The 21,489-nt window shown below is 35.3% G+C and overlaps 1 protein-coding gene across 2 annotated transcripts in view; it reads left to right on the plus strand.

The window, feature by feature from the left end:
- GPHR (Golgi pH regulator) overlaps positions 1 to 21,489 on the plus strand; it is a 314,568-nt gene that overhangs the window by 169,058 nt on the left and 124,021 nt on the right. The window contains exon 10 of one of the 2 annotated variants that reach the window (XM_090412614.1): positions 4,852 to 4,944. The exons of the other annotated variant lie outside the window; for it this stretch is intronic. Within the exon in view, the coding sequence (XP_090268740.1) occupies positions 4,852 to 4,944 (93 nt within the window). The remainder of the gene's footprint in view (positions 1 to 4,851; positions 4,945 to 21,489) is intronic. 2 annotated transcript variants of the gene reach the window in all.

The raw sequence follows: 21,489 nt of genomic DNA on the forward strand, positions 1-21,489 counted from the left end.
TCAAGAAGGTGGCAAAATATTCTGGAGGTTGTTGAAGAAGCTTATGAATGAAGGAAAGAGTGCTGTAAAAGGAGATAGAGATGATAAAGGTAACATGAAAACGGGAGAAAAAGATATCCTTTAAGTATGGAGTAATTACTTTGAAAAACTGCTAAATGAAACAAGCAGTGATGACAGCACAGTGGTAAAAAACACTGACCAGGCATGCAGCCAGGAATATATATCCATACTTGAAGTAGAAAAAGCCATCAAAGGCTTGAAATGTGGAAAGGCAGCAGGAGTAGATGATATTCGACCAGAAATGCTGAAATATGGTGGTATAGAAGTCTTACAGTGGCTGCACTGCATAGTTCAGAATGCCTGGACAGAGGGATGAATTCCTGATGATTGGAGTAGAGCTCTCATAGTACCCATATATTAAAAGGGAAATAAAACTGAATATGAGAATTACAGAGGTATTTCCCTACTGAGTGTTCCTGGCAAGATCTATGCAAGTATACTTGAGAAACGGTTGAGAAGAATTGTGGAAGAAAAGCTTAGTGAAGAACAAGCTGAATTCAGGCCAAATAGAGGCTGTCAGGATCAGATCTTCACTTTACGACAAATAGTCGAGAAAGCATGGGATTATAACAATGATCTGTATTTAAGTTTTGTCGATTTGGAAAAGGCATATGACAAGGTGCCAAGAGAGAAGCTATTCAATATGCTCCAGTTATATGGTGACAATGGGGCATTAAATTAAGCAATACTTAGTCTTTATTTGAGTTGTAATTCAGCAGTTAGAATTGAAGGAAGTGCAGGAAGATGGTTTAATGTTAAATCTGGTGTAAGACAAGGATGTACATTATCCCCTTTGTTATTCATTATCTTATATGGATCACATTATGAAGGAAAGTGGTATTAAACATGATATCAAAATTGGAGATGTTAATGTCAGCTCTTTGCTTTATGCGGATGATGTTATACTACTAAATAAATCTGCTACAAGTCTGCAAGATTCTCTGACTAAATTGAATAAGTGTTGTAATAGATATGGTATGAAGGTCAGCAATAAAAAGACAATGAAAATAGACAGGATCATGGAAAATGTCAACTGTGTTGTGAATGGAGAACCTATGGAACATGTAAAACATTTCAGCTACTTAGGCATGATTTTTACTGAAGATAGTAAATTAAATATAGAAATAGACAACAGAATCAGCAAAGCTGGTATGGTGGGAAGTCAATTGAATAAATTCATAAGGAATAAGAGAGAAATTAGTCAGAACACTAAATTAGCTGTATACAAGACAGTGTTCAAACCAATTTTAACTTATGGATCAGAGAGCTTGGTCAGAAGTAAAACACTTGACCAAAGACTAGAGACCGCAGATATGAGAATCCTGAGAAAGATTATAGCGTGAACAGAGGGCATCAATGGCAATAACACATTAAAAACGAGGATATTAGGAAAGAACTTGACATTGTCAACATGCATTAGCAGAGCTAATCTTAAGTGGTATGGTCACTTAAACAGAATGGGCGAAGAAAGATTAGCAAAACAAGTGTTCTCTTCCAAGTTGGCAGCAAAACGACCCAGAGGAAGACCAAGATATAGGTGGATTGATACTGTACAAAGTGCCTTAAATGATAGAAATATAAAATCTGATAATGTTGGAGTCTTGACAAGTAACAAACTGATTTGGAGGAAAATTGTAGATAGGAAGTTAGTAATGATGGAAATTTTTCATGTAGTACTATCATATCCTGTACATCCCTTGAAGGTACATGGCAGGAATTTGATGATGATTAAATTAAGGGGATATTAAATCCTACATTGTTTTAAAACCGAATAAGAAACTCAAAGATTGGTATCGGAGAGTTTCATGTCGAATATAGTAAACTATAAAAGTATCGGCGATTACTAGCATGAGCTGATGCAAGGAAAGAAAAAAATTCTTTTTTCCTAATCAGTCACGAATTTATTAATAAATAAATTTACATATTAAAAATTGCTTTATTAAAAATATTTCATCCTCACCACAAACAAACACGAATAATAAAAATTTTGTATAAATAGCAATGACATGTGCAAATGAATATCGGCGTTAGATCGCAGTGCATTTGTTTCATGTAAGATAATTGAAGATATATTCATACTGTCAAACGGACATGAATTTTGTAGTGCGGATTACATAAACCATGACAGCACACTCAACCGAAATGGACACACAACTCCATTGACATGCATAGAAAGGCTGATGTGTTCATTGTACCTGTTGATTAATTTTGATGGTATATATTAGAACATAGAATGATAAGTAAATAATTATTTATTTACTTATTGCTGATATTTCACTGGTGTTATAACCAGCATCTTCAGAGCACAAAACACAGTTTGTCACAGTATGTGAGTTAATATCCGACATAAGGAAATCATTGCTCTAAAAGAGATGGATAATAATACCACATTATCATAACAAAAGCAGAGACAAAGGGAATGCAACCGTGGTGATTGATGCAACAGAAGATGAAAACAAAATGCACATACTTCTACAAGACGAGTCAACATGCAAAATTATAGATCGCACTCCCACCAACATACAAAAGAATAAGGTGCGTAAATTACTGAAAAAAGTCACTTCCTGAAGTGACTTTTTTTTTTCAGTAATTTATGGTAATTTTTTCAGTAATTTTCTTTAGTCTTTTTCAGTAATAAAGCCTAAAGATACAGTAAACAAACTCAAGCCCTTCCAAGTTAAAACACCCAGGATATATGGAGCACCAAAAATTCACAAACAAGGTACACCCTTATGCCCTATTGTGGATAGTATTAATAGTTCCACATACAAACTGGCTAGACATTTATCTAAGCTACTAGCCACTCTCACAAACACTTCTGCCCACCTAAAAAGTATTTTAGAACACCATACCTTAAAAAGCTCAGACTTAATGGTGAATTTTGATATCAACTCATTATTCACAGATGTACCACTAATTGAAACCCTTGATTTGCTAAACTCACACTTTCCCTCTGATATATTTGAACTATTTAAATTCACAATACATGCAGGATATTTCACATGGAAAAGGAAAATATACAAACAATTAGATGGGATTGATGGACTCTGTCCCTTTTCTCCTCCCCCTTCTTGTATGTAGACACCAACTTCTACATAGAACAACTGGAAAAACTAGCTATCAATACAGCTCCTCTCAAACCAACGCTTTGGCTATGCTATGTTGACGATGTGCTTGCTATTTGGCCACATGGCCCAGGCACAATGGATACACTCTTAGGGCATTTAAATAGCCAACCCAAAAATCCACTTTACAATGGAAATGGAAGCTAATAAGGGTCTGCCCTTCCTGGATACGCTAATCACACGTCTCCGAGATGCTTTTCCTTACCATTCCCAGTTTTTAGAAAACTCACACGTACAGGGAGATATTTACACAAACAATTGCACCATCACCCTTTTCAACAGTATGATATCTTAAAAATGCTAACCCACAGAGTGAGAGCAATCTGTTCCAATGACAATGCTCTTGCTGCTGAACTGGCTCACTTATGCCACACCTTCTTAACCAGTGGCTATAATCTGCATAAGATAGAAAAAATACTAAATGCTCCCAAGAAACCCCTCCCACTATCCACTACGGTGAACTACAACAAAACAGTCACCATCCCATACGTTAAAGGCACATCTCTAGATATCGGAAAGATATCTAGAGTTCTCAATAAACATCAGCTATGCACTGTATTCAGACCTTGTGTCAAATTAGCAACTCTCATCCGTTTAACCAAGGACAGCATCTCTCCTTTATCACATCCAGGAGTCTACGAAGTACCCTGCTGTTGTGATCAAGCTTACTATGGTCAAACAGGAAGAACTGTGGACATCCACATCAGTGAACATAAAAAATACATCCGGCACTATTGCTATAGTCGGGCCTAGCAGGCCATGGATACCCCAGCACACAGGATCAACTGGAAGAAAATGAAAGTACTACACAGAAGCTTTTACAAGTCAGAGTAATTTTTCTTATAAGCAACAAAAGCCTTAAAACATGCTCTGAATCTCAACAAATATGACTGTATAAATTTGCCTAAAATTTGGGAGATAGTCATATTAAGACATAACTAGTACCTGCTTTCTCTCTCTTTTTTTTTACATTGAGGGTGCCTAATTAGGACTTTAGTCTTTGTGTTGTTGCTACAATTGTTCAGACTAATCCCATTGTTACACCATGTTGTTGTAATCTCACATACTCTGACAAACTGTGTTTTGTGCTCTGAAAATGCTGGTTATAACACAATTATAGTCATTATATCAGTTATTATAGTCATTATACCAGATGATTATACCAGTTATAATCATCAGTAAGAGCCAGAAGTGATGCCAAGCTCTCGAAGTAATGCAGAAGTCATATTTTCATATACAAGTAGCCAAAAGGTGTCACACCTTATTACTAAAATACTCTGGATTAGAGATAGATGTTGAGAGTTTTTTCATTTAGTTACACTATAAATTAAATGTGCCAAGAAATTATATTCTTGGTTTCATCCTTTATCCAAGTGTAAGCAAACAAAGTTTGTGCACAAAGTCACTTCATGACTGGGTTACTTGTATATATATAGAGGCTAATGACTGCACTTTGTTTGCTTATACTTGGATAGAAGATGAAACAGAAAATATAATTTCTTGGTATCTTTAATTTAAGGCAGTGTTATATAATATATATATATGTCATCAACTCTAAAATCGTTACTTCTTTCTAGAAAAATTTATTTCTTTGTGAAATGAATGAACCATTATCATCAACTTACATTGTATGTTAAAATACTTACCATTTATTTCCATACTGTAGGAAAGAATTGAGTGGTCCAAAACCTTGAAAGGAAAATATTTCAACTTTGTCGGCTACTTCTTTTCTTTATATTGTATATGGAAGATTTTTATTGTAAGTTAACTTTGCATATAGTTACTATTTGTTTTGATAATTTTTTATTAATGTTTTAATTACTATTTATATTATACCAGCTTAATATTAACACTATCAGGGATGTGCAGGCTTGAAGTGAGATCCACACCTCAAGTCTAGATTTTAAATATGCTTGACTGCAAAAGTAGAGCATATTAAGATCATAAAAGTGAAGGAAAAAATTGAATGTATAACATAATGCAGACATTATTAATACAGGTAGCAAGTTTTATCACTTGGCCAAAAGTAAAGTATGCTTGACAAGAAGGTAAAGTCTTGTTTTTATTCTTTACCCAAGCAGGAACAAACAAAAATTTGCATGGTAAACTCATCTGCATTGATTTAACTCTCAGTATTTGCCTAGTTCCAACTGATGAGACCTCAGTAAAGATTGAAACCAGTCTGAATAGTGACCCTTCCCATAATAGAAGACAATATACACATCTGAAAGGGGATGTCCCATGTGATCGATGAAATACTGACGCAGTTTGATGTGAAATCAGCACCTCTATAACCTAGTCATGAAGATACTTAATATTCAAAATTTTGGATGCTCATGCATGAGTAAAGGATAGAAACAAGAAAACAATTTCTTGTCAAGTATAATTTAATATAAAGAGTAGATGTCATTTAACAAGTTTATTCTTCCTTAAGAGCATTAGGTTAATACATTTTTTTTTAAATAACCATTACTAATTTATTGAAATAGCTGGTCATCTTATGGAAGAATTATCTGTTTTTTAATGATAAAAACTGTAAAGCAGCAGAAAGAAATGATATGAAAAATTTTGTTAGACAAGAAATGATATGAAAAATTTTGTTAGACAACCCCAAGGCAGATGTTATAATTATATTTTCTTTTTTCTTGTGGAAAAGCTTAGACATTGGTTATGCATTTTTACTAAATAGCTTAAGGAAATTACAACGTATACTAGGATATACATTAAAATAAATTTTAATACACTTCCAATATTCGGCAACATCACATTGTCATTTTCACAGGAACTTAAAAACAAGACATGTGCACGCAAGCACAACAAACAGTAAATGAGTACGAAGCAAGAAGCTATTCTTTTTCCTAAAAGTCCTGATGGTGCCCCCTAGTGGACAATGTTGGTATTCTTGGGCGATTGGGCTGAAGGTCTTCTGATGTAGGTTTCCCAAATTTGGGAAACATCAACATAGCGAAGCTATATGGTTGGTTTTTTGTGGGGCAGAGTTTAAGGAATTAAACTCTGCTTTAATTTAAGGCTTTCTCTTCAAAAGTCTCCATAAAGAAGTTAGCCAAGGGTGGAGAAAGTGGTGAACCATAGCTGTGCCCTCTATTTGTTTATATAATTTTCCTTGCCAAACAAAATAGCCTGAGTTCATTGTGAACTGAAATAGGGCTGTGATATCGGGAGGAAATTTAGCTTGGATTAGCTCTAAGGATTCTTTGAGTGGAACATTTGTGAATAAGGAGGAGACATCAAAACTGACCATTATGTCAGTGTGTTTGAGTGTAAGGTTTCTATGCTGGCTTTGAAGTGGGCTGAGTTTTTTATGTGTGAAGAGAAAGCCTTGAACTCTGCCCCACAAAAACCAACCATATGGCTTCGCTATGTTGATGGTGTTCGCTGTTTGGCCACATGGCTTCGATGCACTCCTCTTCTTCCTAACACACTTAAACAACCAACATCCCAGAATCAAATTCACCCTGGAAGAAGAAAAAACAATGTCCTTCCTTTCTTAGACACACTACTCACCTGCCAGCCTGATGGAACCTTGGTTTTCTCAGTCTATAGAAAACCCACCCATACAGGCAGATACATTCACTAACAATCCCCCCCCCCTCTCGCAACAATATGGAGTCATTAAGACACTACACAATAAGGCTAAACTTATCTGTTCAAATGACAATGCCCTAACCATAGAGCTAAGCCACTTTCTCAGCCAATTGGTACCCCCCCCCCCCCCCCAAAAAATCTGAAACCAATAAACCACAACCCCCCCCCCCCCTCACAACAAGGATTACTCTAAATCCATCACCATACCCTATATCCGAGCCACCTCGGAAAAAATTACAAAAATCCTAAAAAAACATGACTTAACTTCTTGTTATAGACTATATAAAAAATTGGCATCCCTTATCTGCTGTACTAAAGACCAACCTCCCCCCCCCCCCCCTGCCCTAGACCTACCTGGTGTATACCAGGTCCCTTGCAGCTGTAAGCTGACAAGCAGGACAGTTAATATAAGAATTTCAGAACACAAGGACTACATCCGGTTTCACCAATACAGCCACTATGGTCTTGCAGACCATGCACTGGATACCCGCCATAGAATATGGTGGAAGAAAGCTACAATAATACACTATAGTAAATTCAAATACGAAAGTCTTTTCATGGAATCAGTTTCAGCTCTAAGAAACAATCCAAACCTCAACAAATTTGGTTGCATGAGACTACCTCAAATTTGGGAAACCTCCATCAGAAGACCTTCAGCCCATTTGCCCAAGAATACCAACATTGCCTGCTACGGGGCACCTTCAGGATTTTAGGAGAAAGAATAGCTTCCTGCTTCGTCCTCATTTACTGTTTGTTGTGCTTGCGTGCACCTGTCTTGTTTTTAAGTTCCTGTGAAAATGGCAACATGACGTTGCGAAATATTAGAAGTGTATTAAAATTTATTTTAATGTATATCCTACTATACATTGTAATTTCCTTAAGCTATTTAGAAAAAAAAAAAAATATATATATATATATATATATATATTTTTTTTTTTTTTTTCTTTATACATAGTCCCTTTTGTAGATTAATATTTGGGCAAGTATTGCATTTCTTCTCCTGATATTATATGTAAAGAAATGCTGTTATGAAAGTTTCTTTTTTTTTGTTATTAAACAACAAAATTAAATGACAACCATGGTAATACACTTTAATTAAAGCACAGATGTTTCATACTGAAAATAACAGTATAACAGTAATCATCAAGTGTGTAGAAACAACAAGTAAATCAAAATCAGGAATGCAAGATACATGCAACAATTGGTTTACCAATTAAAAATGGTTGCCTCGAGCATAAGCAGTTCATATTAACATGAATAAATAATATACAAACGATTTTTGATGTTTACATAAATTGAAAATCCCCCAAACTTTTGGGAGAGAGTGACAGTCATTCCAATTCATGTTAAGCCATTATAAATGGCTTCACAACTTTCTTTTAAATGGCTTTCATATTTATAACTGCTTATATGGAGAAAACAAACTGCATCCCATAGGATACTGTGTTTAGTGTCAATGTTATGCTGTGCCAGACCAGACTTTAAGGTTTCACATATTCAATATAGTATTGATGTTCATTAATTCTTTTTTTCCACAGAATGACCTGTCTGCCCAAAGCATGTCAGATTACATTCACAAGGGATTTGGTAAACACCAGCTAAAGATAGAGGTGACAGTTTGTCTTTTGTAGATGGTAACAGATGAGAAATTTTGTTGATAGGAAAATATGTGGAAATAATACTTTAAAATTCTACCAATCAGTTCAAAAATACCAGAAATATAATGGATTATAACCCTGCAGTCTGGAGAAGAATCCTTAGGTGTTGGAACATAGGAATTAGTTATCTGCTAGATTTCATGAGGATTGTAACCATTCAATTCCATTAAAGTTTTGATAGTGAGAAGTACTTCCTGTAAGGAGAAGAGCACACATTATGTGCTCTATTAATTAATGACCTGATAATACCAACTTTTTGAGAGATGTGATAAACAGACTTTTGATGAATGTATTTGCCAGTAAAAGTAGGTTTCCAATAAACACTGGTTGACAGAATTAGAAGAAACACATGTATAAACCACAGTGAAAATTATTTAATTGTAAATATTTCATCCTAAGTATCTTAGGACATCATCAGTACAGTATTTAAACAAAAATTAGGAATAACATACAGTTAGGGAGCATGATTACAATAGAATCTCATGAAAATGTGCATAACGTGCTCAAGTAGTACACAAAAAAAAAAAAACATTAATTATTTAACACAGTTTTGTATGATAATTTCCCATACTTAAGGAATAGTAAGAATGTCGTTGCGGTTTAGGTTTGGTCTGTGTAGTAGGGCTTCAGAACTTTCTTGGTATAAACGTTCATGTTTAAATAAAGATCTATGTAAAAGTTTAGCCTTTTCCCAATGGATCCTATGGTTTGGATTTTCAATTCCGTGTTGAGAGAGGCCAGATTTCTGCGGTTTAAGAAGACGAATGTGGTCTTGATGTTCTGAGATGCGTTTCTGAACAGACCTACACGTCTGTCCAAAGTAAGATAATTTGCATGAGCATGGAATCTCATAAACACCAGGTAACATCAAGGGTGAGAATTTGTCCTTAGGAGAAGGTAATAAGTTGTAAATTTGGTTGATAGGTTTGTAAGTAGTGGCAAAATTGTATTTCTTCATAATTTTAGAAAGATGTTCTGAGATGCCTTTAACGTAAGGTATGGGAATCCTATGCACTTCTTCCTGTCTGGTTTGATGTATGCAGAAGTGACTGATGATTTTTTGAGTTGTTTTGGGATTATATCCATTTAGGATGGCTGTATTTTTGATAACTTCTAATTCCTGGTTTAAAGATTCTTCAGAGGAGCAGAATTTGTGTGCTCTGGAAACTAGTGATTTAATAATGCCAGATTTCTGAGATGGATGATGAGCAGAAGAATTGTGAATGCAGCGACCTGAGAATGTAGGCTTGCGAAAGACGGAAGTGGCGATGGAACCGTCTTCTTTTCTTTTGATGTGTAAATCCAAAAAAGAGATACCCTGTGGAGATTCTTTTTCTAACGTAAAGTTGATGTGATGATGAAGAAGGTTAATTTTATCTAGAAACAGTTGTAATTCAGGTTCGGGGTGATTCCATACTGCAAGTACGTCATCGACATATCTTAGCCAAATTTTTGGTTTGGGTTCAAAAGTGAATATTTTTTCCTCAAGGTGTTCTAGAAACAAATTTGCTAGGTTTGGTTTAATTATTTAACTGTGTTAAATAATTAACTTTTTTTGTGTGTGTGTGTGTGTGTGTGTGTGTGTGTGTGTGTGTGTGTGTGTGTGTGTGTGTGTACTACTTTAGCACGTTATGCACGTTTTCATGAGATTCTATTGTAATCAATGCTCCCTAACTGTATGTTATTCCTAATTTTTGTTTAAATACTGTACTGATGATGTCCTAAGATACTTAGGATGAAATATTTACAATTAAATAATTTTCACTGTGGTTTATACATGTGTTTCTTCTAATTATGAACGCACCACAGGTTTCGTTATTTAAACTGATTGACAGAGTACAAAAAAGCTGTGCAAGTAAGAAGAATGTCCAAGAATGGTAAACTATAAGCATTTTTATTTTTCCATGAATTGAATGTGCAGGTGAAGGCTATTGATCCAATGTAGGAAAGTGGCAAGTTCATTTTTGGAATGAGGCTAAATAGCAAATATGTCATTGACATAGTGAAACCAAAGAGAGGATTGGGGATGAATGGATGAGAACAAGGTATTATTATTATTACAGGCTACTCTATGGAGTCCTTACTCATTGGGTGGGGGCTAAACATCGTGTCAAGTACTATCCACCATCTATCATATTTTGCTTTGAACTCATTCATAGTCATGGTACCTGCAACAGACTCTGTCAACCTATTCCACTCATTCACTACTATCCAAGCACAAAAAAAAACCAGTGCTAACAGGCTTGCTAACTATATTCTTGCTCAGTTTCCAAGGATAGCCGCTAGTTCTCCCACCACTAGACCTGTCCTGAAAAATTTTCCCTGAATTAATCTTGTAAAAATTCTTCAGTAATTTGTATGTCTTGATCATATCATCCCTTTTCTTCCTGTCAACCAGTTTCTGTAACCCACAAATCTTTAATCTGTTCTCGCAAGGTTCATTCCATAGACCTGCTACCATCTTGATCACTTGCCTCTGGATCCTCTCCACTTCTTCCTCGTTGCCAAGAAACCATGGTGACCAGATCTGTGTGCAGTAGTCAAGATGGGGTCTTATCTTAGCGTCCCTGATTACCCTGCCTATCTTTCATCATCAGCAAACAATTGCACATCTGATGTTAGATCCTGCCTGATGTCATTAATGTATAGATTGAATAATAATTTTCCAAGGACTGAACCCTGAGGTACACCACTGGTCACCTCAAATCTGGACGATTCACATTCACTGTATACCACTTTTTGATCTGTCTGTCAACCATTCCCTGATCCAAATTAAGAGATTTTATTCCAATCCCATATTCTCTAGTTTATGCAATATCCTTTCTTGTGATATCCTATCAAATACCTTAGAAAAATTCAACATTATCATTGTGCATCCTTTTTCCTTTATCCAACTCAGCTGTAGCATTGTTATAAAGTATGAGCAAATTTCTTAAACATGACCTTCCTTTAGTAAACTCGTGCTGCTCCTTGCAGAGTATAGCTTGTTTGTCTGCCCATTTCTGTATGCGAGTTCTAACACAAGCAGGTTATTATTCCGATATAGAGGGGCCACTTTTGCTATGTCCTTTAAACTTTAACATCCTATTCATATTTCCGAATTTAGGGACACAAAACACACATGTTGAAATGATTATTTTACTTATTATTAATAAAATAACACAACGTTTCGATCCCTGTATTGAGGTCCCTTGTCTGAAAACTAGGAGCAATCTCTTAAAAATAGTAACATGGAATGTCGGAACACTCTACGAGGCGGGCAAATTAGACAACCTACTCCAGAAATTAGAAGTGATGAAAGCTAATGTTGCAGGTATCAGTGAAGTGAGGTGGACAGATACAGGCATAATATAAGAAGAAAAAATCAGACTATAATCTACTCTGGCAGTGACTTACACCTTAACGGAGTAGTGCTTGTCCTAAGTAATAGAATTGCAAAATCTCTACATGGATATTGGCCCATAAATGACAGAATCATAACAGCCAAAATAACTGCACAACCATTCAACTTGTATATTATCCAAGCATATGCACCATCCCAAGACCACTCAGATGAAGAGTTGGAATAATTTTATGAAGACATCCAAACTGTAATCTCTAGTGCTAAGTCAGATGATATTATTATAATGATGGGCGACCTAAATGCAAAAGTGGGTTCAGAAAAAATCTCATTTTGCATGAGAAACCAAGGGCTTGGAATCAGAAATGAAAGAGGTGGAACATTAATTCAATTCTGTGAAACCAATTACCTAATAATTGCCAACACACTGTTTAAACATCCTCCCAGAAGACTATATACATGGAAAAGTCATCTATAGAAATCAAATTGACTATATAATAATAAGCAAAAGATTCTGAAATGCAATAACACAAACAAGAACATATCCTGGAGCAGACATAGGATTGGACCACAACCCAGTGATTGCAAAAACCAAAATAAAACTTAAGATACCAAGCCAACCATTCATAAGAGAAACTTATAATTCAGACCTACTTAGCAACCAAGAAGTTAAATACTGCTTTATAAAAGAATCCACAAAATCCCTTAACAAGTCTGACACCACAACTCACACAGAAAATAGAACACCAATTGATGAAATTAACATGAACTGGCAAACATTCAAAATAGCATAAAAAGGAAAAGGAATAAACCTTGAATAAATGAAAAAATACTAAAGTTGATGGAACAAAGAAAAAAAGTTAAAGAACTAACCTGAATATAAAAGCATGAATAAAGAAATAAAAAAAGAATGCAGGAAAGCTAAAGAGGAATGGATTAAGAATAAATGTATAGATATAAAAAAATCTTCATAGAAAACACAGAAGCAGAGAAATGTATGAAAAGATCAGAAAAATGACAAGCAGGACAAATACAGTAAATCATGTAAGTATCATTAGGGACTCAAGATACCATATTCTAATGGATAAAAAAGAAATCATGGAAAGATGGATTGAATACACAAGGAAATTATACGAACAACAAAGAAATAATATTCCTGAACAGACTGATTTAGAAGGACCACCTATTTTACTCTGTGAAGTTGAAAACTGTATCAGAAAACTAAAACCATATAAAGCTGCAGGAATAGATAATATCTTGGCAGATTGGTTGAGGGCTCTCGATGAAGAAGGGCTGAAATTTCTAATAAAATTATGCAATAAAATATACGAGACTGGTTTCTACCGAAAGATTTTAATCACTCAATTTTCGTTCCAATTCCCCAAAAAAATAAAAGCCACAAATGCAAAGAGTTCAGGAAAATTAGCTTCATCAGTCAAGTATCAAAAGTCCTCCTATACTTATTCTTGAAAGAAATAAAAGAAAAATAAACATAGAAATAAATGATATGCAAAGTGGCTTCAAGGAAAATGTAGGTACAAGCTAAGGTATTTTCAACATCACAACTATCATAGAAAGATATCTAGAAAAACAAAGATGTGTACTTCTGCTTCATAGATTACAACAAGGCATTCAACAATGTTCAACATGAACAATTATTATAATTACGGCTATTATAGCCTATTTTTGTTTAGGAGTGTCCCTTATTTAAATACATTGGCTATCAATACTCAAGAGGGGTATATATATTTAGGGCATTACTGGTGAGTATAGAAGGCAATTAAGGTAGAATAAAAGAGGTGGAAAAATTTGGTACATACCTTTTTTGATTCTACGATGTCCTCTACTTCCATGATCTCGCTGAAGGTTGTTTACAAACAGGGGTGGGGAGAAGAGGGAGGGAGCGTGGGGGTGTGTTTAGATGTGGGAAAATAAGTTTGGATAACTCGGGTTAATATTAATAATATATATATAAATGGCAGGGTTAACGGGGTGTGGAACCGTTTCGGTCATGTGACCATCCTTGGAACTTTGTCGGAAATGAGTGTGCATGAACAATTAATTGAAATCATTTTAAAAACAGGCATGGATGAAAAAGACATTAGGCTAATAACTAGTTTTTACTGGGAACAGACTGCATCTTTGAGAATAAATAGAGAGACCTCAGAAGAATTCCCAGTTCAGAAAGGTGTGAGACAAGGTGTGTCTTTTCTCTGATTTTCTTTAACCTGTACACAGAAGAATGGCAGGACAGAAGATGAAATTAGAAAAAGGATTGAAATTGCAAGGTCAACTTTCAACAGTATGAAAAATCTACTGACATCTAGAGAATTAAAACAAGGAAACAGGACTAAGAGTCTCCATATGCTACGTATGGTCCACATTATTATATGGAGCAGAGACATAGACACTCTCCAATCCGAGTGTGAAAAAAATGGAGGCCTTTGAAATGTGGATGCTGCGAAGAATTATGAGGATATCATGAAAAGATAAATGAAGAGGTACTAGAGATGGTAGGTGTAAACAGGAGCCTGATGAAAGAAATTAAAAAGAGAAAAGTCAGCTATTTTGGACATATTCTGAGACATAACTGCCTACAAAGAACATTTCTCGAAGGAACTGTTGAATGAAAGAGAAGGAGAGGAAGACAAAGACTGGAGTGGATGAAAAATATAGAAGACTGGACCTATCTCTTATATGAGGAATGCAGCAGAGAAGCACAAAATATGACATGGTGGAGACAAATGGTAGTCAATCTCCTGGAGGGAGAAGACACCTGACAGGACAGGATTGAGGGCATCATCATCAGGTTACATGTGTATAGGAAACCAAGCTACATGCTCTTGCACTCTATAAAGGTAAATTAAATCTATGCTATTAATTAATCTTTTTCTTAGCCTGAACTCTAGAAATAAAAAATAATAAATAAATAAATAAAATAAAAAAATAAAATAAGATATAAAAAAAATAATTAATAAATAAATTAAATAAAAAATATTTGTACAGTTCAGATTGTTATACTACATTTTTCTTCTGGACTTGTACAGTTCAAGTTGCTATTGAATGTTAAGGGGAGAGGGGAACACTTCACCAAGTCTTCTTATATTGAGATTTTTCTTTGGCTTGTTCTAATTGCTATAAAGGTTGCAAATGGGTCCTCCAAATCCTTGGAATGGTTAGACCATAATTTTTGTTCAGATTTCGGTTATGTTTGAGCATTTCATATGCTTCTTTAAATTTCCTCTTGGACGAGGTTTTGGTGTGGTGTAGGGACTTGGTACCGTTGCAATCAATTCTGTGGTATGTTTCGAGTGCGTGGTCAGAAAGGCCAGTTTTTCCAAAATGGAGGTATTTAATGTGTCGTTTGTGTTTGTCCTTCTTAATTGGGATGGTTTGCCCTGTTTCCCCTATGTATGGTAGGTTACATGTGCATTGTATTTTGTAAACCCCTGGGTGGGCTAGGTGTGGAAGAGGATCTTTGGAAGAACTGAGTAGGTGTCTTAATTTTGTTGGGCTTTAAAGGTGGTTTTGATGTTGTATTTGTGTAGTGTTCTGTCTGTTTTTTCGGAAATTCCTTTAACATAAGGTATGGCAATAGCATTCTTGAAATCTTTTTTGTTTTTAGTGGTATCTCTGTGGAGGATCTTGTGAATAGTTTTTTTACTATATCCATTTTTCATAAATGTATGGTTCATGATCTTGTATTCCTGGTTTAGAGCTTGTTCATATGAACAAATCATTTGAGATCTGTGTTTAAGGATGCTTACGACTCCTAGTTTTTGTGTTGGGTGGTGATAAGAATTTTTGTGTATGTTAGACCATCATTACTGGCCTATGTAATGATGGTCTAACCATTCCAAGGATGTGAAGGACCCATTTGTCTGTAGGTTTGCGGTAGACTGAGAAGGAGAGACAGCTTAAGGGAAGATGTGACAAGTGTGTCTAGGAACGGAAGAGAGTTGTTTTTTCCTATTTCAATGGTGAATTGGATACGTTTGTGTTGTTTGTTCAGATGGCTAAGAAATGTATTTAGTGCTTTGCGGCCATGGGGCCAAATGGAGAAAATATTGTTGATGTATTCGAGCCAAATTTTGGTTCAAATACGTCGATGAAATAGAGTTAACGTGCCTAAATGGTTTAGGCATGCTGACTCTAGAGCTCGTTGCTCAGTCTTCCATATAAAAGTTAGCTATTGGGGGGGGGGGGGGGAAGTGGTGAGCCCATGTCTGTACTCTCTTTTTGAAGGTAAAAATTGTTTTGACACACGAAATATCCAGAGCGGAGTACATGGGCAAAGAGGGCCGTAATGTCGTTTGGAAATATATTCTGTAAGAGCAAGATAGTATCATTGATTGGGACATTGGTGAAAAGGGAAGTTATGTCAAAGCTGACTAATAAATCTTGGTCGTTGAGTGTAATGTTTTTTAATTTTGTTTATGAAATGTTGTGTATTTGTTATGTAGGAAAGGGAATGACCTACCAGTTTCTTGAGTGTGGCCACTAATTTTTTGGCTAAGTGGTAATTTGGGCTGTCGATTCCTTCAACAATCGGATGTAGTGGTGTGTCTGTTTTGTGTATTTTTGGCAGGCCATAAATTCTGGGCACGTGGACATAATGAGGTATTAGTTTTTTTGTTGTTTCTTCTGGCCATGTGTTATCGGATTTAATTAATTCAGTTGTTTTCTTTTTGACACGTTTCGTGGGGTTGTAATTTACCATTTGGTAGGTGTTGTGGTCCGTTACCAAATGGTTTATTTTTTCTATGCAAGTTGTCTGATCTAAAACAACAGTGCCATTCCCTTTGTCTGCTTTTGTGATTATAATGTCCATGTTATTTTTTAGGGATTTGAGGGCCAGTTTTTTCATTTTGTTTAGGTCGATAATTTTTTGTTTGAATTTAGTATACAGGATGTTTCCATGCATATTTTTCAGCTAGATTGGCGGGGAGGGATCTTAAACCTCTCTTGATATGATAAATGATATCAAGTTTGTTTACTGACCTCGGTGCAGTGGCATAGTTTAGACCTTTCTCCAGCAGTGAGAGTTCACCTTGGGTGAGATTGTAGTTTCATTGGTTGATAACCAGGCCATGGTCCGATGATGGTTGGTTGCTCCTAACTTCGTTTGTGGGTGATTGGCTGCTCCTTTCATTATGCCGTCCTCATTGTCTTGTGCTTACATGTTGTTGTAGTGCTTGAAACTTCATTATTAATTTTTCCTTGTTTTTAAGTAATATGTGCTTGGCCGAGTCGCCTGGGATCCTGTCTAAAATATCCCAAATTTATGGATTAACATAGCTGGATAGCTGTAATTTTAGTTGAAACTGTGGCTTGGGTAGATGCTAAGTTTTTTCGTGCCTCGTGGATCTGCTCCCTTAACAACGCTTTTTCCAACTGCGCATAGATACATCCTTTAACATCCTATCTCCACTAACATTCCCAAATGTCTCACTTTGTCAATTTCCTGAAGCACAGTTCCGTCAATGTGGTATGTAGCTGGTAATCTTTTCACCCCAAAATGCATAATCTTACACTTTGCCACATTAGACATCCATTGTTCTCCTTTACCCAGACTGCCAGTCTATTAACATCATCTGTATTAACTATTGCTCTATCCAATTTTGCATCATCGGCAAATAACTGAATAGTTCCTCTCAGATCCTTTTTTATATCACTAATGTACAAATGAAATAATAGCAGCCCAAGAACAGAGCCCTGTGGTGTGCCATTAGTCACAGGCCTTCTTTTGAACTCCACTCCTGAATAAACTACTCTCTAATAACTCTTCATCAACCACCCTCTTATCAACTTCATCAATGATATATCCATCCCCATGTGCTGCAGTTTATTGATTAGAATTCCATGTAGTATCCTATCAAAGGCTTTTGCAAAGTCCAGTTATAAAATGTGAGCAGGTTTTGTGAAGAGTGGACATAACCCATTCTTCACAAAACCATGCTCCCTCCCCCTCCCATACTGTATCCCATTTCCATCTGTCCATTCCTGTATTTTGCTTTTGACCAACTTCTCCAGTACCTTGACAACAACTCCTGATATATTCTGATCAATAAGTAATTTGCTACATCAATCTTGAAGCCTCCTTTATGCAATGGAATTATTTTCCTCTTTCTACTCCCTTGGGACTAACCGGAGCTGAGACTTAGATTAAACAATGTTGTCAAGGGCACTGACAATTCCTTAGCACCTTCATGTAAAACTTGAGCTGATATACCATCTAATCCCATAGCTGAATTCACATTAAGGTTCTGTAATATGCTATACACCTCCCTTTCATTTATCTCAGTTCCCATATAAGCCTTTGACTCTCTCATTACTGCAATATCTCCACTGAATAATATACTCTTGCAAAATGTTCACTTAGTAGAATTAAGTGAAGAAAGTGTTCACTTAATTCTACTATTTTGACTGATTCAGTTACCTCCCTACCATCAGCATTCATTAAAATCATTCTGTCATAAACATTTCTTCTTTTTACTTGCAGCATATCGGAATAACTGCTTGCGATTATATTTGGCCTACACTGCTAATTTCATTTCATACTCTGCTTTTGCCTTTCTTATCACACTGGTTACCCTTCTGGCCTGTGATGATGATATTCATCCATTTAACTTTCATATGATTTACTCCTCTTGATTCTTAAGTATGCAGTCTGCCATTATATCTCTCAAACACTCCTTTACCACTTCCCATGCACTATCAATCCAGCCATTGCAGTTATGACCACTCTCGCCAATTGGCAGCAATGTGTTCATATTGGTTATAGACAAATTTTCAGATGCAATTACTAGATCAAGCACTCTCAAACCCCTAGTATATTCCATCACATGCTGTCTGTGGTAATTATTCTGTTGGATTCTGAATGAAGAGAAATGGAAATTGTTAATATATCATTCAGAGTCCAACATAATCTACCATTCCCTGAGCAACATTTTTTTTTTTTTAAAACTAATAGTCTCATGCTCATAATTTGTTATTTATGTAATTTCTTCAAGTTATGTTAATCGATATTTATTTATTTATATGTGTTTGGGACAAATTACAGTTATGGAAAGCTGTGTATTAAAATATCATTAATTTTATGAATTTAATTCCTTTAATATAATGTTAGAAACTGTAATATATGTAATTTTGATATATCCAGAAGATTCTTTGTGGTATGAGAAATTATGTTATTTTTAGTTAGCGCATGTTTACTCTATACTATGCACAAGGCGAAGTTGATGTGAGCTAAACCGGTGGGAACCAGTTTTTGGTGGGAAAAAGGAAGGAGTAGATACGAAAACATAAATAAAAAGGAGAATCGAATAGAGTATAGGAGAACGGTAGCTGAAGACTGGAGGGGAATTTTGACATGCCGAAAACGGTATTTAAAGGACCAGGAATCACTTGGTATTTTAAGTTACCCTTTTCTGAGTTGGATTTTTACCAAAACTTCCCAATGCCTAGCAGTGAAATAGTGCAAGAAATAGATTAATACGTATGAGAAAACAAAGAAATAAGTAGATAACTTAAACCAAGTGCATAAAGATTATGCTCTCCTGAGTCTATAAATCAGTTACGGAAATGGAAGATTCTTTTAAGTTTGTGCTACTACATAGTAAGAGTCAATGAGGACTTAAAAATTGTGTTTCGAACATCTTATGATGTGTTGAAGTTATATCCTGGTAAGATTACCTTTGCTAAGATTACCTTAGCGAGAAGTAACGAATATTAATTCCTCCAAAAGTAAATCATTCCTGGTTGCAGTATTCAGCGAGTCAAGATTTAATATGTGATGTGCTAAGTTTGTGCTACTACATAGTAAGAGTCAATGAGGACTTAAAAATTGTTGTTCGATCTACTTATGATGTGTTGAAGTTATATCCTGGTAAGATTACCTTTGCTAAGATTACCTTAGCGAGAAGTAACGAATATTAATTCCTCTGAAAGTAAATCATTCCTGGTTGCAGTATTCAGCGAGTCAAGATTTAATATGTGATGTGCTAAGACTTTTCCTTCTTCAAATGACAAATGCTATGTTATTGAATTAAGTGTTCATTAACTGAATGAGAATACTGTGAAGCCTATTCGTTGTGATTTAGGAATCTCAAACTTACATGAACTAAAATTGATTAACTGAGCCTAAAGAATTACAAATTGAATGTCTGAATGTTCATGAGTTGTATTCTTCTGAATATCTTGAACTGATTTGATATTTAAAATTGTTTTGAAATGTAACCTTAATCAGAGTAGAGTTATGATATAAGCTCTTTGTAATAAGGAGGATAAGATCTGTTAAATATAATCTTTAATTATAAAGTTTAAGCTCAGCAGAGTAGTATACTAGAATCTCTATGAGAATTTTATATTCGTTCAGTCATAATGTCCCTGTTGGAATATTGTGTTATGATGTAATTTGTGTCATTGCATTAAATAATTTTGTTTGAATTGAATCTTGTATTTGCCTGATTGTTTCATTGCACCGCTCATTAAAATAATTCGAATCTCAGCGGGAACCCTATGTAATAAAAGTAAGAACCTCAGCCTAAATTCAGCTTTATAATAACCTGATACAGTTGAAGGTTAATTTATCTAAGTTGCTTTTGCAATTTCTGAATATGGAGTGGCATAGTATAATATAAAATATCTTCATATTCGATTGACATATCAGCCCTCAACTAATTGAATTTATAACAAGAGTTAATGAGAAGATAAAACGTAATTGAGAAGAGTTACGAATCCAATAATTCCTTAGTAACTGCATAAATTCCATTTCCTTCCTCCCATGTGTCCTCTCCTCCTTTCAATCTATGTTCCCTTAGTTGAAATCCCATATAATAATTACCTTCCCTCCATTCATTGAGTCTATTTGCCAATGCATACTATCCCCCATCATCTTTTCCATCCCCTAGTCAGTAGTAGCATCCAGCTGTATATTTTGTTCCGTTGGCCTCTGTCTCACATTAGATAGCCCTCAAGTGAGCTATTTTCACTGGCCTGCAGTTGGACTTCTATTCTCTGGTTGCAGTTCATTGGCTATAATAAAAAAAAAAAAAAATCTTCCAGATGGTCAAAAAATACTTTATCAAAGGTGGTAAAGTATTTATCATGACTGTGATAAATACCCATGATAGTGCCTTCAATCTGTTTATAGATCTTGTTTTTTCAACTGAAATATTCTGATTGTATAACAAATTCAAAAATCTTTGTTCACAACATCAGGAGGGAAATCATTATATAGTAAACTAGTAGTGTCAGATAACAGAATGTGCATAAAGATATCCTTGATTTTTTTTCAATGAAATATGTGGAATTCTTGATAAATAATGTAGATTGACCAATTATGGGCAGTTAACAAATATGAAAGAAAATTAGCAATTCTACAAGTGGGAGAGCCAATATAGTTTGTGGTGGGTCTTACTAGACAACCTTCTTTATGAATTTTTGGGAGACTGTATAAACTAAGAGTCCTTCCAAAATGGGTATGTAACTTATGCAGAGTCTTTTGATCCCAGCTAACAACTTAATCAATGGGCTTATTTAATTGTTTAATCTGTGTTTTTGTAGGATTATAACTAATTTCTTGATAGTTGGAGGTATCCTGTAATAAAAAAAAGTCACTAACAGACAACTTCTCTTTCACTGCCTGAGCCCCACCAAATGGTGACCAGTTTATCCCCACAGCAAATCTACACGCTAA

This window comes from Typopeltis vanoorti, chromosome 23, assembly GCF_054136105.1.
Source record: "Typopeltis vanoorti isolate ZY-2024b chromosome 23, IOZ_Tvanoo_1.0, whole genome shotgun sequence".
NCBI lineage: Eukaryota > Metazoa > Arthropoda > Arachnida > Uropygi > Thelyphonidae > Typopeltis > Typopeltis vanoorti.